This window comes from Ostrinia furnacalis, unplaced genomic scaffold (genome assembly GCF_004193835.3).
Source record: "Ostrinia furnacalis isolate ACB-3 unplaced genomic scaffold, ASM419383v2 OfSCF3546, whole genome shotgun sequence".
NCBI lineage: Eukaryota > Metazoa > Arthropoda > Insecta > Lepidoptera > Crambidae > Ostrinia > Ostrinia furnacalis.
In genome coordinates, this window is record NW_021133785.1 from 117902 (window position 1) to 141721 (window position 23820).

Below are 23820 nucleotides of genomic sequence, written 5' to 3' on the forward strand. Positions count from 1 at the left end.
TTAGCGGGAAAAAAAATTGTATGAAAAAATCTAAACCGCGTAAGATAGATGAAGGGGGTAAAACGGGATCCACGCGTACGAAGTCGCGGGCGGCCGCTAGTAGGAAATAAAATTATTAAAAAAAGTATTGACGACATCCTCCTTTTTAACATCGGTTAATATCATTTTACTTAAACTCAAATACAATTTTGTAATGATGGAAAAGTGTATACTGCACTAGTTATTCTGACCGTTTGCTCAGTTCAATTAAGAGGAGCTGACATTACATTCAATATTAATAGATTTACATAAATACAAGGTCCGTAGATAAGATGCAGTAATTAATCAAAGAGTGTTGAAACAGCAATGGATAGGTTTAATTTAAATGCGCTGCCTTTCTAATAGCCCCGACTTTAAGATCTAACTGGCACTAAAGCATCGAACACAATAAGATCTCTACATATCCCTTCCAGCCGCTTAATGTATGCTTGACTGTACGTTCGTCCTACATTCACCCCCCTTCTTCGATCAGCCGTCTCGACTTGACGGCCGTTACCTAACCGACCGCTCGGCGCTCCACAAACTCCTGTCCACCACCATAACAAACACTCCACGAAACACAAAACACGCCTTAACTACTCGCAATAAAGACCAACATCTATCGCACGACGTGCAACAACAAAATGGTTTCATCTACTGCTCGCTGTTTACACTGGCCTGTCGACGATCGTCATTTAATTAATTCGATATTTGAACGCGGCAAAGCGCTGTCATTTCTTTCGTGCGATAATTCAATTTTTAAAAATTTGACTGCGCGCTTTTTCCGTCGCTGCCGTCATTAGCTTTATTGGCGATCATGTTTTGTTTGTGTTTGATACACTCAACGCATAATTTTTAAATTTGAATCATTCTAGAATCGAACGTTCGTGTCGTGCATCGATGTTTTAAAAAAAGATTGTGTCTGTTTTGTGTCATAAAAATTAATTTTAGAATTTCGTCAACGGTCAACAGCGACCAAAAGTTGGAATAAAGTTTGAGGTGTGTGTTGAAAAGTGAGAATGTGTTGTGATAAGGAATGTGCGTGAAAAATGTTAGCCGGTGAGGAGGGCAGCATAGAGTTGGTTCAGAGATGGCTCCAGGCTAGGAGTAGTGAGGAAGTGATAGACACCACAGGTAAATGATGACTTTTAAGCCAGTATCTGGCCATAGTTAACATCATGATATACTCGTGATGTAGACAGCGTATACGCCCGTTTATTTGTTATGGTAATTTGTTGAACAATTGTTTTTCTTACATGTTCTGGTCATCTAGATTCGAAAAGTCACAAAGTTAAAGACGATAAAAATCATTATCAAACAAAACTATACCTAAGTACAGGAAGAATTAGGCACCTTTTAAAAGTAGAGTAGAATTTTTATGTCTTAAAAAAGTTAACTCTTCGAAAAGGACATACAAAATGCAAATTTCTAATCGCTGAACGTCTTTTACTTTCGCCAAGCCACGTGAATTTGTTATTCAACAAAAATTAATAGATTAAAAATAAGAAGAATCTGGATTCTCCTCCTCTAAAATGACGTGCTCATTTCTAAGAGTCGTATAATAAGATGTACTTGAAAAGTAATGAGGCCTGTTATGGGGCTTTCTCTCAACAATTCCATTGTTCATCTGAACCAAAGAAGGGTTCATGAGTGGGTACTACGAAGGGTGCTCCCAAAATGCAGAATAAAACGTATAAATATAAATGTACTCTCGTTAACGCAACTTTTCTAAACCGATTTTAAATGTTGGTCTTTTGTAAAGAAGATTTGCCTGAAACCGCTAATTAATGTATAAATAAAATCAAATAAAAATATATTTGTTTATGTCAATGTATGTACAAATCGAAATTCAAGAAAGCTCTCATCATTTTTTACGTTTGCTCTACCACCGCAGCGCTTCGCGACAAACACTTCGCAAGTGCTAAGAAGAAGCGCTGCAACAAACTCTGTGACCACTGTCTATCGGATTGAGAATAGATAAAACTTTGTATGGGCCAACAATATTTCTAGAAACAAGTTATTGTACAAACCACGCATTCTCGTTGATAGAAAAATGGCATTTATAGCTCCTATCCACAACCTACCTTTATGCTAGGTAGTTTGGATTATGTAGAGACGTGCTGATGTACTCGTATAGATTTATATCAAATCAAAACATTTATTTAGTTTATTGACAAGGTGGACCTGACCTGATAAAGGTAGCAGGAAGGCGCTGGATGCAGGCCGCTACCAACCGTGCGATGTAGAAGTCATTGGGGGAGGCCCATGTTCAGCAGTAGACGTCCTGTGGCTGAAATGATGATGATGATGATGATTTAGTTTATTTAGTAACAACATACGAGTAATTATGAGGTAAAGTGTATTTTTATGTCTGAACTAGGAAAAATCTGTATTTCAGATGAAAATGAGCTTACAATATACAGGGTGGAATTTTGTAATGCCACCTGGAGGGAAAGTACTCTTAATACTGTAGATAGAAAATTATACTCAAAGAAAACATTCCTTTATTTTTGAAAAGAAATAGAACTGCATTCAAAGATTTTTAATTTTTTTTCGAAAATTCCCTATTATACCATACAATTTTCTGTAAATAATAAAAATAAATTAAGATTTCATGGTTTTCCTTTCATTTGATTTATCAAGTTTGTTAGAGAGATTTCATCCTTATACTTAACCCTACCGATCGATGCAATAAAAATACAGGGTGTAATTTTTAACAGATTTTAGTTGGTTCGATTCCCGGGTATGGCAAGCAAAATTTTTGAAATCTTTGAATGCAGTTCTATTTCTTTTAAAATACAGGGTGTTTGGCGCATCGTGTGCCAAAATGATTTGGCGGATAGAATGGGTCATTTCCTATATTTTCAGCCCTCATAACACGTTCCATGCCAGGCGGCTACTTTTATATTAATTTTTAGTAATTTCACCAAAATACCCAAATCGTATCATTTAATTTCAATTTAAAAAAAAACTACTAGGCGTAGCCTCAAAGTAAATATTTTGTGAAGTTTTTACCTGCTTTGAACTTATTGTAAAGTAAAAAAAAAGGTTCAAAATTCAAAATTTGAATATCAGTCCGAGTAGAGTCAATGCACTAATTTAAAGAATTTGTGAAGTTCTTGTTATTATTTAAACAAGATTAGTATACCGTTTGAATGGGGATAGACTAGAGAAGTTTTGATAAAATCTGAAGATCTCTATCTCTTTTAATTTTTTTATTATGGCCATGTTAACTTAATTGTTCAGTCCATTTTTAACTTTTCGGAAAACTTCAAAGCTGAATTTTAAAAAAACTAGATGATATTTGCCAGTAAATTTAGATTTGATGCAACCCTACATCAATGCACGTCAAAACAAAATATTTACTTTGAGGCTACGCCTAGTAGTTTTTTTTAAATCGAAATTAAATGATGCGATTTGGGTATTTTGGTTAAATTACTAAAAAAATTCATATAAAAGTAGCCGCCTGGCATGGAACGTGTTATGGGGGCTGAAAATATAGGAAATGACCTATTCTATCCGCCAAATAATTTTGGCACACGATGCGCCAAACACCCTGTATAAGGGAATGTTTTCTTTGAGTAAAGTTTTCTATCTACAGTATTAGGAGTACTTTCCCTCCAGGTGACATTACAAAATTCCACCCTGTATAATATATTATTTAAGATAGTTGTTTGTTTGTCCACAGGTAGCTCTAGCGGGTCGCCAGGCGCGCGCGCAGGCCGCCGCTCCTCGCTGGCGCTCACGCCTGAAGACGAGCCGCTAGTCGACGTCGCCGTAAGTACTTTCCTAATAAACAACATGAAGCCTTGGCGCAGACCACCGATTTTTAGTTGGCTGATAGTTGGGCCACATTCTAATTTGTATGAAGAATTTGTAGCCCGATACCAAATCGTTTTAATGAAGTCCAAATTGAATCGGCCGAAAGTTCGTGGTCTGCGCCTATGCTAAATACTCATAAGTCTCGTATTATTATAATAAGGCACAGCAAGTATCTTTTTTATTGTTTTTGGGAATAAAGTTTAAAATATAACCATATAGGTGTAAGAATACGTTCCACCCCGTCCTAGACGAACTCGAACCAATTAGTTTTTTTTAGCCAAAAGGCGTCGAATCATTTCGCAGTGTTACCCAGCCTTTTCTTTACGACCTTGAATTCCTACCTCTAATAATGACTATAAATTAGATTATAGCTTATTATGATTAGAGAGTTAAGTCTTTTTCTTCTATACAGTGTGAGTCACGTTAAAGTGTACATATGAAAATAGATGAAACTAGACCTATTTTTATCGACAAAAAAGAGGTCAAAATTTTTTTGAGATTTTTTTAAAATTTATTATAGAATTTTTTTTCTTCCAATTACTTATTTTAAAGAAAACGTAATAACTTTTAAACTAAGAGGCATATCCTGATAAAATAAAAACAGTAATAATGCTAAATAACAGAAGATACTAAATAAATACATAAAATATTCAGAAAATGCCAACAAATAATAAAAAATTATACTTTTTGAAAAAAATCTGCTTAAAAATTCGTGTTTTTTTTGGTTATTTGATAAATTTCTCCAAAAAATGCCCCTATAACAGGTGGTTTTTATGACTTTTTATTATTTTCTATCGTATTACCTTTGTAAAACCAAAAATCGCATGTCTCTATCCCTATCACAACATTTGCTATGATCGTTCGAACTAAGCCTCTCTGGGCGCGCCATTCAACGCTTCGTTAACAACGAAACTGAAAGTGGCTCTACATTTGTAAATTTGATAAAGACAAGTCAGATTTCAAATAAAAACAAAAGATTTCGAAGTAAAATAAGCATTTTAGTTAAAATTAAAATTGTCCCTACCTGTAGCGGAGAATAATGTGGTGGCAGGCCTTTGTTCAAACTATCATAGCAAATGTTGTGATAGGGATAGAGACATGCGATTTTTGGTTTTACAAAGGCAATACGGTAGAAAATAATACAAAACAATAAAAACCACCTGTTATAGGGGCATTTTTTGGAAAAATTTATCAAATAACCAAAAAAACACGAATTTTTATGCAGATTTTTTTCAAAAAGTATCATTTTTTATTATTTGTTGGCATTTTCTGAGTATTTTATGTATTTATTTAGTATCGTCTGTTATTTAGCATTATTACTGTTTTTATTTTATCAGGATATACCTCTTAGTTTAAAAGTTATTACGTTTTCTTTAAAATAAGTAATTGGAAGAAAAAAAATTCTATAATAAATTAAAAAAAAATCTCAAAAAAATTTTGACCTATTTTTTGTCGATAAAAATAGGTCTAGTTTCACCTATTTTCATATGTACACTTTAACGTGACTCACACTGTATATCCCTTCGTAAACTTTCTTTAGTCATAAATACAATACATACAACAACCTCCTCAAATCGACGCCTGTTTTGATTACGGAGTGAAAGTTCATCTCAGAATAATAATACAATGCTAATCGCATGGTATTACTATTTTTATATTTACCTGAGAGCTCACATTATTAGGAACTTTTAAGATCATACATACTGTTGTAGCCGCACAGTTAATTTCGATCAAACAGATTTATTGAAGCCTGAAACATTCGGGAACTGTGAATTAATACGCAATGTAATTTTACAACTCGAACTCAGAACCTCCAAGTAGAGAAAGTTTAGATCTCGTACTACTGGACCACAGACCACTTTACTCACTAAGTTAATCCCTTAAGAGTTACTAAAGGTATTTATATTATCATATGTTCCCCAGGGTGTAAGTAACATTAGAGCAAAGGAGACGTGGCTTCTAGTTGCCCCAAAATTAGCCAATTAGAGCTGATGTCGCCCGCATTGCTGAATTCAGGTTACCAATCAATTTGAGGAAACCGACGCTTACGCACGTTTGTTGTCCACATTAGCCGATCTATTGACGAGAGATAGCAATACGTACAATGCTTTTTTTCGTCAGTAAATGCATCAAATTATACCCACTAGCCGTAGGGGGTATCTGGCTCTACCAGAGGACCAGAAGACCAGAAGTGAGAAGGCCCTACACTTTTATCCACTTAAAACCTGACCGAGTCCGTCATGACCCATATGATTGTGGAACGTGGGAGATCGCCATTCGCTGTAGCCTGTAGTATTCGTTTGCATTCCCTGTTCGGCATTCAGCTCGCTCAGTTCAGTCTCATCCTGTAGTTTTGGGTGTACCAAGCTTCTGGCTAATGGTTAAACACTGGTTCAGGGTCAAGTCAGTTTTTTAAGCAAGGTCCCTTGCGCTTAGACACTTTTATGAAGAGGTTATGTATGTAAAGGCATACAATTTCAGGGGTTCAGCTGATCTAGGTGCACTCAGATGATAGCGGTACTTTTTGTTTGACCCTGAGTTTTAGTTCTAGAGATAAGCTTTTAATAATTTGGATAATATACGCATAAGGATGCAAAGGATATTTCTGTCTGCCTCCATGAAATTATTTTTACAATAGAATAGATATAAATATTATCTATTTGGTTGCACTCGCGTTTACTTTTATTTTTATGGCTATATCACAGCCAGATCATTAGACAGTATAATAAAACGTGACTCAAGTAATAAAAATACCTGTAGTAAAAATACCTGTTTGTATTATTATTATAAAGAGCTGTGGTTTTCTGAATAAAGAAAAATAAAATAAAAAATAAAATAAGATGTTGTAGAAAAATTAACCCGTTCACAATCAGAATAAGTACCGTGATAATGTCCTCTTATCGTGATATCGACTTATCAGAATAATTAAATCATTATTGTTTAGTATCACTCAAGTCACCGCACGAGACTGTGCTACTTGAAAATCATTTTAGTCCAGAATGTGATCCTTAAGTGTCTTATTTTTATTAAATAAAAACTTAGAATAACATTCGTGAAGTGTTTTGTGCGAAATAGTAAATTAAAAGTGCTAAGTGTTTTTTGTAGGGATCGTGAAGTGCCTTAATACCTACACTAACGGGTCATTTTCTGATTTCTTCAAGATTAATCAAAGACACATCGCTAATGATAACAGCCGCTAAGGAAGCTTTTAATTAACTAAATCTTAAATCTAAAAGTAGACATACCGCAATTATTGATATCATCAACCGCTGTAATTATTGAAACCTTGTGCCTAATCATTATAGAAGCAACTATATTTATCGTGATTATCACAAGGAACTATTTACCTATGCCTTTATCAGTGGCAATCAGTTCTACAAACAATGTGTTAAGAATCATTTGCCTTGATTCCAAGTCGTAGACGCTGATTTGTGGTGTAAAGCCGATTAGGCGTATCCAATAATACCCAGATTAATCATAATCACTTCCTTTCACAATGGATAAAGCGTCGAATAACGTTGCGAATCACGCAGAAGAGAAGAAGCTTGGTTGCTGGGCTAAGTTCAAAAGTCTGTTTGATGATAGAGGCTTCGATCTAGAGTATGAGTTCAACGATACACGCTCCACCACTATTTTGAACGAAAATAGTGAAGTGGATGGAAGTGTACGAGATGGTAAAAGAAACGAAGTCTTAAATTCCATCAGTAACTCAAAGGCAGAGGACACAATTTTGGACGGCGAGCTGTCGGGGGTGATCAATTTTTACGAGCAGTTCGCAACTTTAGCAGACGAGGTGAAAGATGAGGACCTTTGGAGGAAGTCCTCGGGATTCAAGAACCGTGTGTCCATGAGGCCGAGTATGCACCTGACTAATATCATTGAGGAAACCACCAGTTTAGGAGACTCGGAATTGTATGAAACGGAATTGGTAAGTCGAATGTACAACTATCCCCTTCCTAGCACATGTATGATAGTTTATGAAAACATAAACACAATATTTATCATAAAATCCTATGTAAAGTAACGTTTCAAGTGATGAAATTTCATCAAATTCAGTAACAGTAAACTGATTGTTATGTTGGGCTTACACTTATTTTTAGAGCATCATCTACAGATAATTGTTTCCTGTGTAAGTGTGTAATTCAAGAATATTTGACGTCATTCCTCAAGGCTTCATTCAAGGTCTAACATTCATAAGGGTTATATTTAAGCCTTAGTTCTTTTGTAGTATTATTATTGAGCAACCACAACTTTTAATCCTGTCGATAAACATCGTTTGAATATCGGCTCTCTGATAGAAGTGATAGACAATCCATCCACGTGATATATCTAGGCTATTGTGTGTCAAGATTGCATGCGAGCCGCGTATCAATTTATGTCGGCGTATCAAGTTCCATAGCCCGTTTGTGTTTGCACTCACGCGGTCTAAACAACTACGTATACCTATAATTCATTGCTCTACGATATTACGTAATTCTGGACAATTCTGAGCGTTTTAAGCCTTATTATTTTGAGATCCCCGTCTAAAAATAATAAGGCATTTTAAACGATATTGCTGAAAACAGGAGGGGTCCTATTTTCAGACAATATCCGTAATATATCCTAAAGTGGTATATTGGGAAGAGTTGAGTATAAGTGAAGAATTTAATTCGTATTTGATAGGGCTAGAAAGATCTACTAATTAAAACTACTACGAAAGATTCCAAAATAAGTCTTGTCCGAACTACTTAGTTTTGGAATTTTCATCTGTTAGGTGCTTGAAAACTACTGGCGGATTTATTTAGTGTCTATTATAGGTTTTCAGACTTTTCAGTTTCTTGAAGAAGTTTTGCCGCATGTTTACCTTAAGCCATCGCCGGCGATGGTGATCTGTACGCGTTGGTGTGGTTGAAACTTTGTTCGTTTTATTGATGACAAAATGTTGGCAAATTATCATCCAATGTCTTATGAAAATAAAATTACTTTTTTACATTTTGGTCTTGATTGACTGGCTTAAAATAAGTTTTATTTAAAGAATGGCTATCTAGACTATCTCATTCATCATAGTAACGTTAGCTTTGGACGTTATCATCATTATCTTCAATCGGCCTCAGCCGCATACCAATCGGGCTAGAAGATGACGCGGGGCAGAATGTTCCCTAATCGGCTTACGAGACGGACGATGGCCGATTGTATCGCTCAAAAGAACAACATTTTTGTTGAAAAATCATCCTTAAACACAACTACATAAGATGCGGCAGTATTTGGCTTGATGTGGCTGTCGTCTGTACAATCAAAAGCACATCAAACTGAGCATTTTTGTTGAAAAATCATCCTTAAACACACCTACATAAGACGTTGCAGTGCTTAGCTTAATATGCTGTCATTTATTGTGCGGTCACGTGCTGATATTAGGTACAGTTTTTGTTTTGGAAAATGGACCATTTGTACGGCTGCAAAATGTGTATTTTTTTGTATTGTAGGCGCACCTCTTGGGATCTAGTAAAGTGGATGAAAAAGGTGACCGGGATAAAAAATATTGTCTATTATTTTAATAACGTAATGCTTTCTATCAATGACACTTTCGGAATTGACTATTGCTAAGTACAATATTTTTTGTCCTTGCAAGTCAACATCAGGACTCATCATTTGGACTCCACTGAGCACACTCTCCAATTTACCAAAGGCACAAATGTAGGGTTTGGCCTACAGTCCCCACACTGACCAGTCTAGCTGTAACAGCTTGTGTCTTTAATTCAATATTGCTACAAAAATGGTACTTTGGAATGCTGTTTTATTTAAATGTTGTTTCTTTGTTAATTCAATGAATGAATAAACAATTTATTGGCCGCCTACACAGTCGCGTCGCAGCAGCCACCGCGGCGTCATAACGCGGGCTCATTTCATTATGTATGTAAGAACTAGCTCAGTCATAGCTCCTCGCCTGAGCTATGAATATTTTCCGCGTTTAGATAGTTAATTAGTTAGGATATGCAAAAGATTTAATTAATTGACATGTAGTCGTTGCATGTCCGAACGTTCTTCATAAGTGAACAGTATTTTACAATTCTCTTGACCATGTAGCTAATTTATTGAAGATTCAATTTCACGATTACTTCGTAAGCCCTTAAATAAATACAAATCAGGAGACGTATGCGACTACATTATAATAATATCCATAACGTAACGCCAAAGAATCTGTGGCATTTCATGGAATAGCATTTCATATCTCTATCGAAATAATTCAAATAAAAAACAAGCATCAAAATTTAATCATCCCACTAAACAAATATGTGGCCTACAAAAAGTATGACTGTAGTCCTTCAACAGTGAAATGATCCTGAACACGAAAGCTTTGTAGCTTTTCCAATAATTTAATTTGTAAGCTCTAATCCGTTTAGTGGACCCAACAGCAAAACAAAACAAAGCTAACAGCAGGATCCCACTTGACTATCGATAAAACCACTGCTAATTGGATGATCGGATTTGAGTGGAAGAACGGATTTATGTTTTCAAATTGCAATGCAATAAAACCTTTATTCCTAAACCCTGAAAGATCCAATTTATTACGAGTTGTTGGCTTTTTAGGCGCCTAGATGCAGGCCGCTACCAACCCGATAATACAGAAATCATTGGGGAACGTGGCCTCTCAATATAGGCCTTATAAATAAGCTCAAAATTGCACAGCGTGGTATGGAGAGGGCTATAATTGGTGTTTCTTTACGAGATCGAATCAGTAATGAGGAGATCCGAACTAAAGTCGCTGACATAACCCGACGGATTAGCAAGCTGAAGTGGCAATGGGCAGGGCACATACTCGTAGTAGGTACGCAGAACTGACGGCCGATGGGGTAGCAAGGTTGCTGCGCTTTTTGGTACGTGGTCTCCAAGGTGGACCAACGACCTCATAAAGGTAGCAGGACGGCGCTGGATGCAGGCTATCGATCAATGGTCGACTTAGTAGAAGTATTTCTTATTAAAAGTTGGGTAGCTTTGATTTGGCTGGCATAGTGGTTCGCATACCTAATATGCCAGGGATCGCGGATTTGATTCTCAAAAAGAGGGTACAGACATTCGTTTGCATAAACATTTGTTGCCTGTTTGTATTGGTCTAGGTTATTTATTTAGAGGATAACTTGTAGAGACTATTTACGTCTTTCTTTATCACACATTTAATACAATCTGGATTATACTAATCGCACAAATAAACATAATACAGTAGTGTAGAAGCCTGACCAACAAGATTGACTATCGAAACCAGCTGTGTATCAGTATGTTCTTTAATAAGGTACTACAAGACCTTAAGTCAATACAGATCTCACATAACTTGCTATTTACATAATTCGCCAGAAATGAGTACTAGTTCTCTGATTGATGACCATTCTCAAACTAAGTAGATATTCACTATCCAAGATGTTCTAACAACATCATACCCATAACTGGGTGTAATTAATTCAATCACAGACGTTGAGTGGCTCAAGCAATCGTATAATTATTTATGAGCTCTCAAACTTGACACTGAGCCCATCAGAATGTCGGTTCGGCAACTCACTCTGTAAATGGACTAGTTGAGCGATTGGTTGCTCAATCGGTATTTGCTAAACAGTTTATTGAAATTTTGCTACATTTGTGAGATCGTGTTTCTTGTAATACAAACACAAATAATATTACAATTGGCCTATTTATAATTTTAGTTTTAAAGGTATTTTTAATTTAAATTAATATAAAAGTGTGAAGTGTTCTTAGTACAAGAAAACTTACTGTGGGGATTCGTCGCGCAAAAAATTAAACCAATGAATTTGTGAGCTAGTCTGTGATACAAACAACCAAATCCACTTTCAAAAAGTTGTAGGCCGTAGGGTTAGTAGAATAACTAAATTAAGTTATTATGTATTTTAGTTAGCAACTTAGGTAGCAAGCAATATACAGGGTGGAATTTTGTAATGCCACCTGGAGGGAAAGCCCGCGTATCTTTGAATGCAGTTCTATTTCTTTTCAAAAATAAAGGAATGTTTTCTTTGAGTAAAAATTTCTATCTACAGTATTAAGAGTACTTTCCCTTTAGGTGGCATTACAAAATTCCACCCTGTATTTGCTTGCATATTTAACACTAGCTGACCCGGCGAAGTTCGTACCGCCTCATGTTCATTAGAAATAATGTAGGATTCTAATGGTGAAAGAATTTTTAAATTCTGTACAAACAAACATTCAAAACTTTCATTCTATGAGCACTACTGAATGAAGAATGTTCACTAATTTTGTTTTTTAGCTTTCTGTATTCTCTGTTAAAAATAAAAAATACACGTGAAAGAATTATTTCGATACGTCAATTAGTTTCCAAGATATTGAATTTTAAAAGTGCGGGCGGCGGCCGGCCCGCCATTTTATGCGCGTGACGTCATATTACAGTGACTGGCTCATATTTGTATGGGTGGAATCTTGCAAGCTGAATTAAGACCCACTTCCAGGCAACCGATAAGGCTGAAATTTCGCAAACACATGTGATTTGGATGACCATGCAATATTATGATGACATGGAGCTGATCTGATGATGGAGCTGGAAGGTGGCCATAGGAACTCTATAATAAAACGACTTAAATCCATCGAGTTTGGGCTCGTTCGTTTTGTATTGATGAGTACTTTAATTCTATATAGTAATCAGGGTCTAAAGATGGAGCTGGAAGGTAATTCGCAATAAAACGACACAATAAGTGTATTAAATGCAATGATAAGGTAGCAAACGCATTCGAAGGTTACTTCTCAAATGTACCAATCATAACAACAAGCAATCTTAATTCATGTTCATATCAGGCAATGTCTCTTCTCGAGGGTTGTGTTGATGTTTGCAATAGCCCATTAAAATTTAGACAAATAGACCCCATAGTTATTATAAAAACTTTCAAAGAACTAAATATAAAAAAGACAGAGGATATATGGGGCATATCAACAGACATAATAAAACCCATCATTCCTCTTATAGCTCCCCATTTAGCTCATATCTTTAATGAATGTATTAACGAAGGTCAGTTCCCTACCCTGATGAAACATAGTAAAATCATACCATTATTTAAAGCAGGAGACAAAAGTGACCCATCCAACTTTAGACCTATATCGATACTACCTGCGCTCAGTAAAATATTTGAAAAAATTATTTTCAATCAACTACTGTCTCATTTTAACTTAAATAAACTGTTTCATGAAAAACAATATGGGTTCACAAAAGGGAAAAGTACGACCGATGCAGGGGTTGCTCTTATCAAACACATTTTCGATGCTTGGCAGGAGAAAAAAGATGCTATTGGTGTATTTTGTGACTTATCGAAGGCGTTTGACTGTGTTGATCATCAAACTCTGTTATTTAAGCTAGAACATTATGGCGTATCAGGCAAGGCCTTAAGCCTATTACACTCTTACCTCTCAGACAGATTACAAAAAGTAAATATTCACGGAACTAACTCTTCGGGCGCCCCCCTAAAAATGGGAGTGCCCCAAGGCTCAATACTGGGACCATTGCTCTTTCTGATTTATAAGGTTGCATAAGATAGGTAATTCATTCTTGGGGAAATGTATTACCATATTTAACAAAATACCACACAACCTTGTCGAATTGCCAATAAACAAATTTAAGATACATATAAAAAATACCCTTATGTCCAAAGGGTACTACAAGGTTCGAGACTATATTGATGACAAGGATGCGTGGTCAGTTCAGTCTGCACATATTTGATGTACTTAAATTTGACTATTCTTACCGTTAGATAATTCCTGGCAATAAGTGGTGACTAAGTTTGTTCCGGCGTTTCTTCTCAGCACTTGCCATATGTTTGTCTCGAAGCGCTGGTAGGGCCCAAAAGATAAGGAGACATGTAAAGTGCCCCTTAGGGGCTACCTTTTTCTTTTTTTATTATTTTCTATTGACGTTCATAAGTGCCACTTGTGGTCTAAACTGAATAAATATTTTTGATTTTGATTTTGATTTTTTGATTTTGAATCGCATCAAGTTTGGGTTTGGTTCAATTTTAATTTCTGTGATGGGTCTGGGTGTTAATATGTATAATAAGTTTGTATTTACAAAAAAAATGTATTTAATTAAGTTTATATCCGTTTTCTAGTGAGCGGACACTGTGAATGTACGTCACGCGGGGTCACGTGACCGTCGGCGGGACTCAATATTTAAGCGAACTTTGAATGCCTATAAAATCATAACTACTGGGTATTTTTGGATGAAATAAAAACTAATGTATTTTTAAATGTAAAAGCCTAACTGTAACATAGGTTTCAAGTGATTTTGCATACCTAGTAACATTCTCAGTCTCATTTTACTCCCAAGTTTTTTTCACTTTCCTTTGACATTTTAACACGAAGCTTTGAAGCAGAACTAATAAATAAGAACGTTCCGTGCGAATTAAAACGTTAAACGAACTGCGCAGATTAAATTCCGCAAATCGCTAAAAGCCTGTTTCCTTTGCCTTTTTCTACAATTGTAAGTGAAAATTGGAGAACAATGTCCTTAATTTTTTCATGACGGTTCTGCGAGATGTTTTTAGTAACAGAAAGAGAGATAATATTTTCGTCTTTTATTTTTATTACTTAATGGAAGTTTTAAGTGAACTTGCGTTTATGCTTTTGTTATTAAACCTAATGTTATCTTTCTAATGCTACCTCGATCTCCATCTGCAAAAATTCTTTATTGTCAAGTTGTCTTTTACTTACCTCCGATTTGAAGTTACGACTCGTACGCTAAAGCGTGTATGGTACCTACTTATTGATTGTGTTTGGACCTACTTATTAATGTAGCAAAGAATTCGACATTCCATTCTCAATCAACAAAGATTTCAAGATTTGCTATGATCAAAAATAACATGTACAATGTACATATCACGTTTAATATGTAGATTTAAAGAATCAGAATATACAGGCTGGATATCCATTCAATCCGCGCAGCCAATGCTTACAAATGGCTGGTATTGTGGCGAAACGCACATTTCAGCTTTTGTTCGTTCCACAGTACAATACAAAAGCGCTCCAAATTGGTGATGGTTAAAAAGCTGAATTTCAGGCACTCATTAATACAGGGTGACATTGAAATCTTTGGCGTCCTTTTAAAATAAGATTCTACTCATAAAACATAGTACATTCCCCAAACATGAGACCAATTCAATGAGTTAAAACAATAATTAAAACCTTGTACAGACGATAGCACATCAAGCAATTATGGTATAGTATTTTGATGTAATACGTGTTATTTTGCAATATAAATGTGTAATTTAATGCACAATTGTTCTAAACTCTATAAGATCACACTAATATCTACGAATAAATAATAAAAATAAAGACAAAAAACTCATTAGATTTGTCTCATATTTGGGGAATGTACTAATGAGTAGAGTCGTATATTAAAAGGATGACAACGATTTAATGTTTACCCTGTATAGACCCATGGGTTTGGTAGAAAATTATGCCGGCAATAGCCTTCATTGCCACCCGGGGGAAATACTGGGTGTATCGGAAAAGAAATTGTTCTAATTTTTCGGCGGCGACAGCTTTTTAATTGCGTTTGTAATCTGGCGCCTTTTGTTCGGTGTCGTCGTCTGTATTATATTTAAGCTGGTGACATTAATTTATGAAGGCCCTAATCACCTGTCCGTAAAGTCGCCTCCCTTCTTACTGCCTAATTGATCGAATTAACAAATCGTGTATTCGCTTATAATTGAGTCTTTCAGTGACTTGGCCCATTTTTAGCTTGGTTCCCTGGCCAAGTTGCTTGACAACGAATTAAAATAAAACTATTTAAAATATCAAACCAGCCGACTTGTCCCGTGTACCAAGTTAAAAGTGGGCCGAGTCACTGGAAGACTCGATTAATTTTGTCGTTAATTTCGGCCCCTGAAGTCGCAAAAAATTATTTGAACACATATTTACCATTAACATGCCTTTGTGATTGTATGAAATTTTGTAAATACATAAGCTTTGAGTGTTTCGTGGATTTCATGGAAGTTTTTCCTTTTGTGGGCTACTTGAAAATAAAGTAACGCGCCTGCCATAAATTAAATTATATTGCCAACTGGGTATTTGATACTAATTTATTCCAACCATTAATTCCGAGGTTATCTCTAAAAACACTAAAATATAGCTTCGAGTTTTTAAAGTACATAAAGTACCTACAATAGATTTAAATGATCAACTAATGATAGGTATTATACATTCCTTTTTTACGTTTTTTTTTATGCTAGACAAAGTAGGTATTTGACCGCAATCGCACCTGGTGTTAAGTGAGATGCAGTCTAGGATGGTACATATCTGCCCTGTAAGAGCCTATTCACTCTCGCCTTGAAAACGCTAACGCAAATATTTTATGTCTCAAAAAGTAGGAACCTACGTCAATTAAATGGCCATATTCGCTAACTAACCACCAATTAAAGGTGTGAAAATCATGCCGTGTTAAAAATCGAAGAGAAAAAACAAAATACGATCAATATGGTTTTTAAAAATAAATTAAAATAAATTGTATCAGTGGCCAGTGCTCAAATTCAGCCATAAAATGTTGCAATACACTAACGAAGCAGTGATTTTATTACACTAGCATAATTTACAATATGACTGGGTTGCATTGCACGCTCTTACATTAACTTTACAAACGTCAAAAATCTGTCAAACGCCATACAAAAACACCTGTTAGGGTTATATTATATTATAGTTACGTTTAGTAAGGTGCCAACTTAGGCTAAGTTGCACCATCTTACTTTAACTCTAACATAGTACGTCGAAAATCTGTCAAACTCCATACAAAAAACACTGGTTATAGTTACGGTTAAGTAAAGTGGTTCAACTAAAGTTGTTAGTAACTTTCCGCCAATCTAATCACAAAACAATACAATTTCGAAACCAAAACTTGCGCAAGAGATAGTCGATCTATCGTATCAGTCGTTTGTACAACAGCACATACATATTTATTGCAAAAACGATCCTATTACAACCATGTAAGATGCGTTATTCTTTAGCTTGACGTCCCGTCGTTAGGTACTTGTACTAGGGATGTTATGGATATGTAGTTTCGGTTATGGATACGGTTATAGATATAGGAATAATATTATACCGGTTTCGGTTACGGATACTTTTTTATTTCGTATACTCCGAAAGTTTCGGTTACTGCATTTTGCAAAAGTTGTCCAACATGGTTCATTCACGGACGCACACTTTATATCGAATAAAAAAATAAAAATTGTTACTGGATGGCATTAAAAAAGTAAATCAGGCTGTTATGCCTTTACAATGCTGTACAAAAACAATTTAAATATGTAGTTTCGGTTATGGATACGGTTACGGATATAGGAATAATATTATACCGGTTTTGGTTACGGTTACGGGTTTTTTTTATTTCGGATATCCGAAAGTTTCGGTTACGGTTACGGATATCCATAATATCCCTGACTTGTACCTCTTATTGATCCAATTCGGCCCACATCAGAACCGCTATCCAAACAAACCGCTTGTCCAGTGCTAAATTGAAATTTATTCGGCGAAGGTTTACTCTGCGCGGTGTAACGCGCGGCCGTGAAGTCCACGCTGATTTATACGCTTGTAAATCAGAAAAAACGGTCAAGGGTGAGCGGTGGATCGCCGGAAGCCTCCTCCATGGAAGAGGATTCCGTCAACTGGGACCGCAATTAACTGGGACCGCGGTCCCAGTCGCCGGATGCGTAAAAATTTAATAATTTTCTTCCGGCGACTGGGACCACTCATGGATTTTAGTACTGTACCGATTTTGAATTGAATAATATTTTCTTTTAAGTTATCTATGAGTGGTCCCAGTCGCCGGAAGAAAATTATTATTATTTTANGCAATTAACTGGGACCGCGGTCCCAGTCGCCGGATGCGTAAAAATTTAATAATTTTCTTCCGGCGACTGGGACCACTCATGGATTTTAGTACTGTACCGATTTTGAATTGAATAATATTTTCTTTTAAGTTATCTATGAGTGGTCCCAGTCGCCGGAAGAAAATTATTATTATTTTATGGATCCGGCGACTGGGACCGCGGTCCTAGTTAATTGCGGTCCCAGTCGCCGGAAGCCTCAAATGGAAATGGTTCGGGACAACAACATCAGAAAGGCTGGGTTGCAGCATCTTACTTTAACTTTGACAAACGTCAAAAATCTGTCAAACTCCATACAAGAAACACCGGTTATCGTCCAAGTTACGGTCAAAGTTAGGTGGTGCAACAGCCTAAGAATACGTAAATACTAGACGTACTTTTTTACAAGTAGCATAATGCTAATGAATAAATGATTGTTCTGGCCTGTAGCGTTACTCTGTGGTCTCACTTTGACCGGTTTTCTACTTGTTAATCGCCGTTATGCTACAATTCACCTTTGACTCCTTCATCTTATTACGTTAATTTCAATGAAAGCAAGATATGTGAGCGTTTCATCCAACTTAAATAGTAAGACACGGGTCTTAACGCGGCGTTTATTATTGAGTTAGGTACATTATGTACTCACGGCTTGAGGTTTCGGCTGCTGCAGCCGTGGTCACAAGCAGACTGGCGGCTCGTGGCGTCGTCTGTTCGGGCGGGCTTGAAAAATATTTCATCCAACTTCGTGAAGGCCGCAGTCTGTGGAAGACCACTTATACACCACTAAATTTTTATCACCGAAAAATTTTTAACAGGTTATGTAGAAACATGTGGAATATTGAAAGCAAAAGAAAAAGAAATGGTTTTCATGAAGTTAATTTTTTTATTAAATTTTCGTTAGTCCGTATTTTACGCGTCACAGCTGGGTCACTCCGCTGCTCGCTAGAGTAATCGTACACGCTCGCACGCTGCATCGATCTGTCTGTCTCGCTCACGCCTCGACCACGCTTCCAGTGTTATTATTACATACTTAGCTAACTTAGACCATTTTTAATTCTAATAAGTGTTACATTATCGTACTTAAATAGTGCTAGCGACGCGTGTGTCAATAAATTACCAAATTTAGGAGGATATTTTGAGTCACTTTATTTTACTCTTTTTTTTGCACAAATGGGATCAGTATCAATAACTCATTACCCAGATTTTTTTTTTCGGTGATTAAAATTTAGTGGTGTATATGTGGCGCGATCCTCATCAGTGAGGGACCGAGGAAGAAGAAGTGAAATAGAGACTGTGATCTACCGAAAGAAATCTTAACTTTTTTTATGTTGTCTAATGAGGTGTCACGGGGTGGTATCACGGGGCGATGAACTTATTATAGAATTTCCATTTACATAGTTACGGTTAACCTCCTAGACTCCTGACGTTTACCCTAACCGTACCAAAGAACCCTAACCAACGCGGCTTTTGTTGTGTATTCGAAATAAGTGTGCATGTGGCCCGCCGGCATTTTATGACTGTTTGCATACGTTCGGGCCACCGTTACAATGTTCCTATGAATCTATTATTATCCTGCTGGGCTTGGAAAAGGAATTTTCCTTAAAGTCTTCATATAGACGCAATCCGAGGAATTTTTGGCTCCGCGCCTCTGGCGTTTCATAGCTATTTATTATAGGATGTTTTGGTTCAAGCTGCTTGTGTGGAAGGATTTTGAATAGTATAAAGTAAGTCATATGGAATGACATATTTATTCCTTTATTACGGTTATTATGGACTTACTTTATTGGTCAATAACCCTTTATTGGACAATTGGTCTATTGGTCAATTGTTTACATAATAAAAACCTTCCATTAATATAACGAGTAGTCATAAGAAAAGGACTATTTTGAAAATAACATTTGAAAAAAAGGCCAATGGAAAAAAGTTTATTGTCTATTATTATTCTAGCATTAATAACCCAAAATAATTGACAATCATTATTACGCGGCAATAATAGTAAATAATTTATCATAAGAGTAATAAGTAATGTATATGTTACAGGAAATGTATGAAATCCGTCATTGTATACAATTCCTAGGATTTGTGTATAAGTCCTAAAATCACCCGGAAATGTGTGATGTAAATTATATTAGACACATTTCCTAGGAAATTTACACATTTCCTAAACAGCAATCGGAAATGTAACTAAGATTTCTTTTTTTTTCTCCGAAACTTAAATGGCGCTCCCGCGCCGCGGCCGCTGTGTATGTAACAAGGTCGCAAGTCTAACCTAACCTAACCGAGACTTTGTTATCCAGCTACAGGAGTACTAAAACCTTCATGTCAATAATAGTTTAATAAAAGATATGTTAAATTTAGGGTTTTCCAATACTTCAGCGTAATATGCGTGATGCCGAAAGAAAGGTATGCCAATAGGCAAATATTTTTTTAGTCAAAGTATAATAGTGCGAAAACAACTTTCAGGCTAAACAATAATAGTTGTGAGTTAAAAGTACCTATCGGTCAATGTGGTTTGTCTAAATAAAATTTTAGGCGTACTGAGGGGCACTAAATCACATGACCGCGCTTGTGCCGCTTAGTTTTATACATTTCCTAATACAATATTGGAATTCTATAAAATTCCTAGGAAAAGTATACATGTCCTAGGATATGTGCGTATTAAAAAATCTCTGAAGCAATATTTTATACATTTCCTAAATAGCTTCGGAATTGTATACATTTCCTAGGAATAGTATACAATTCCTAGAATTCATACATTTCCTGTAACATATACATTAGAGATAGAGATAGCTCTATTTCTCACAAAATCAAACAATAAATGAGTCAAATAAACAAAAAAAAATGGATATCTCACACAAATCCTGTTTCACTTCATCCCTTTGAAAATTTATTTCTGAAATGTATCCTATTTCCTCCTTTCTGATGCCATGTATCTCTACAATGTCTCTACATTCATCAAAATAAAATTGGCTCACTGCATTTAAGCGTGAATACGTAACAGACAGTGTTATTTGTATTAATATTACATTAGTCATCACATCATCATCATAGTTCTCGAGTGGCAACCACGGGCTGGAAGACGTAGCGTGGGCAGGCCTCCTACTAGGTGGACCGACGATCTGGTAAAGGTCGCAGGAGAGCCTGGATGCGGGCAGCGCAGGACCGTTCTTTTGTGTATTATGGGAGTAAGTATTGTGGGAGGACTTTGTCCAGCAGTAGACGTCATTTGGCTGAAACGAACGTACATTATCATAGTAATCTGACCTGGCCGGTCGTACTTTCTTGAAAAATCCCTTTGTTTGGCCGTTTCAGTCCACTTCATTGTAATGTAGTTTGACCTATGACATTTCATAGGTCGAACCATTCTATTACCAAATAACTTGGCTGAATCGCAGGTCGTATCTCAGATTCAATAAAGGCATAAATAAAATTCCAGGCCAAAAAAGATCCGATTCGGATCGGAACGTTGGACATTGTGCTAAATGAGAAATAATCGTGAGGATCATACACATTAAATCTTGCGAGCTAAAAGTCTCACAGAATATTTGTTTAGTATACATATCATTATAGCTACTCTTAGTACTCATACCTACGCGCTATATACTTAATATGTATCTAAATTATAAAGCTGAAATTAGTTCCCTTAGGTGCCGCATTGAGGGATAAATTCAGTTTATTTTTAGTCTTATACACAACACCATTATTGAACATGTATTTTTTTATAAATTAATAGTGTTTGAAAGACAGTGAAACACATTTTTTTCTTAAGCATAAAATATGAATTTTTATATTCCTTATTTGAAAGATGATCCCCATATAGGTAAGCTCATACCATTCTTCAACCTTATTTTTGCAAAGGAATAGGCCGTTCTTTTATATTACTATGATTAATATAAATAGACTAGACTCCACGATGTTCTGTATACAACCACATCAAGGCTTAACACATACCTATGTATTCGAAACAGGACCGCTAGAACTTGATAAGTTATACCACATACCTAGGGCCCCTGAGCTGACAAGTGATATCAATTCAAGTTGTTGTCAACTTGGTAATTTAGTATCTCGTGGCTTGTATGAACTTACTTGTATTACGAGGAATTCGTCTCCATTAGCAATGAGAATCCGGCATACTTTAAGAAACAAGAATAATACTGAAAAAATCCTTTAAAAACACATCTAATTAAGGTAGTGTTGTGTATGTGGGTAGTTATATATTAACAAATGTATGTGACCACCACCCATGTTGTAGAAATAAACCAGTGTGTCTTTAGCAAGCAGTTGTTTCACTCGCGTCCCACGTCTCATATTTAACAGGTATAGTCTATTAAAGGAAACTCTATCATATCAGTTCCTATAGATTGTAGTAGAATTACGCAAAATTATTCAGTATAGTGCTCTTCGAATATTATCAAATCAATACATATTATAAAAAATGACACTTTGCTGTATCGTCGTTTCAGCTAAATGACGTCCACTGCTGGACAAAGGCCTCCCCAAAGGTTTTCCATAATGAAAGGTCCTGCGCTACCCGTACTTTCCTGTATGTCTGTTCCTATTATGTATACTTAGATCTTTAAAACTACGCAACGGATTTTGATGCGGTTTTTTAATGGATAGAGTGATTCTAAACGGCTACCTATACGGCTGACGAATCCGAATCTATAACGAAACTCATTTTGTTTATAAGCACAATTCTATCGAACAAGCGTATTTACTTATTTCAAACTTACTGTCCCGACAGTTTTACCGAATTCTAATTCAAAGACAATGGAAACGCGATCTTACTAGTTGAACTCCCAATAATAATTATGGCCAAGTATTCTGTGGCAACAAACTTGTAACGAGCTTCGGATCACAGGTCTCTAGAACTCTCATTGTTTCTGTAACTTCGTACAGTAGACGGTAGGATCTTATCTACTTTGTAATAAGTGCTATTTTGCAACAAAATTGTATAGTCTGTGCTGTCGCTGTACTATCAATAGATCCTACTTGAGCCGTGTATCTCAAAAGAGAAAATTTTACCTAAACTAGACATAATAATGTTAAAAATAGAAATGCGTAGGAATGAATGACGTATGAAATGTATCATGATGTTGATAACAAAGACTAACTGAATAGGTAAAGTAACTAGGCTAAGGAATTATAGGCTTACCTAACGAATTAACTAAAGATATTTCAAAGCGGAATTGAAACATCCAAAAATTTGGCGCAGACCGAAATTAAAACTAGGAAGAAAAATACATGTCATTTTAATTAACTAGTAGGTACACGAAGTCTAGTATTTATTCTGTTTTAGTAGACTAACATATGTCGCAATTTCATGTATAATTCAATTTTAGTAATCAACAAGGCTGGGTTGCACCATCTTACTTTGATTTTAAAACAAACGTCAAAAATCTGTCAAACTCCATAAAAAACCACCAATTATCGTTATAGTTACGGTCAAAGTTAGGTGGTGCAACTCAGCCTTATGCCTGTTTTCACCATCAATCCCTATGGTAACACATAACAGGAATTTTGATTTCATAGGGGTCACTTAAAAATTAGGGATTGATGGTGAAAAATGGGCATTAGTCGGTTAAATTCCCGACCTACAGACGCCATTTATATTCCCTTCTGTATACAAATCTATAAAAAGGCGCGTTATGACAGGTCATAAAAAGGATGTCAATTGACTAGTTAGTGCTGTCAACTGCCCCATTACGAGCTATTAAAATTGAGAAAGCAAAATTGACAGTAATATTCGCTTCGCACGCAATGACGTGACAACCGCCCAGCCGTATTTGGGCAGACAAATTGACAAGGGGGGTGGAAAGGGGGTTAAATGGGGTGGGGATGGAATTTTAATTAAACTGGATTCAGAAGATATCATTAATAAAGTGATTAGACGAGGTGACTGTAAGTAACTGCTCGATAACTATTTGTCGATAACAATTGGGTTGGAAAATGTATTGGTGGTTTATCCAAAGTTTTAGTAAGGATAAAGAATAAATAAATAAAAGATTATAACGACATTTTTGTGTGCATTAATCAAAACGAGTAATAAAATGCATAATAAGTTGTTGATAATATCAAGAGGTTTAAGTAGGAAAATTATAATACACAGCGCGTCTTTATGTACAAAATATGTACTAAATAAATA

At 35.9% G+C, this 23820-nt stretch overlaps 1 protein-coding gene across 4 annotated transcripts in view; it reads left to right on the forward strand.

The window, feature by feature from the left end:
- Positions 1-1085: 1085 nt before the first annotated feature.
- Pde8 (phosphodiesterase 8) overlaps positions 1086-23820 on the forward strand; it is a 118736-nt gene continuing 96001 nt past the window's right edge. For 2 of the 4 annotated variants that reach the window (XM_028311737.1, XM_028311739.1), the window contains exon 1: positions 6806-7768. In XM_028311737.1, coding sequence (XP_028167538.1) covers positions 7337-7768 — 432 coding nt within the window. In that variant the 5' untranslated portion in view covers positions 6806-7336. Of the gene's footprint in view, positions 1153-3706; positions 3796-6805; positions 7769-23820 lie in introns of those variants that run through there. The other 2 variants (XM_028311740.1, XM_028311738.1) reach the window with 2 other exon arrangements.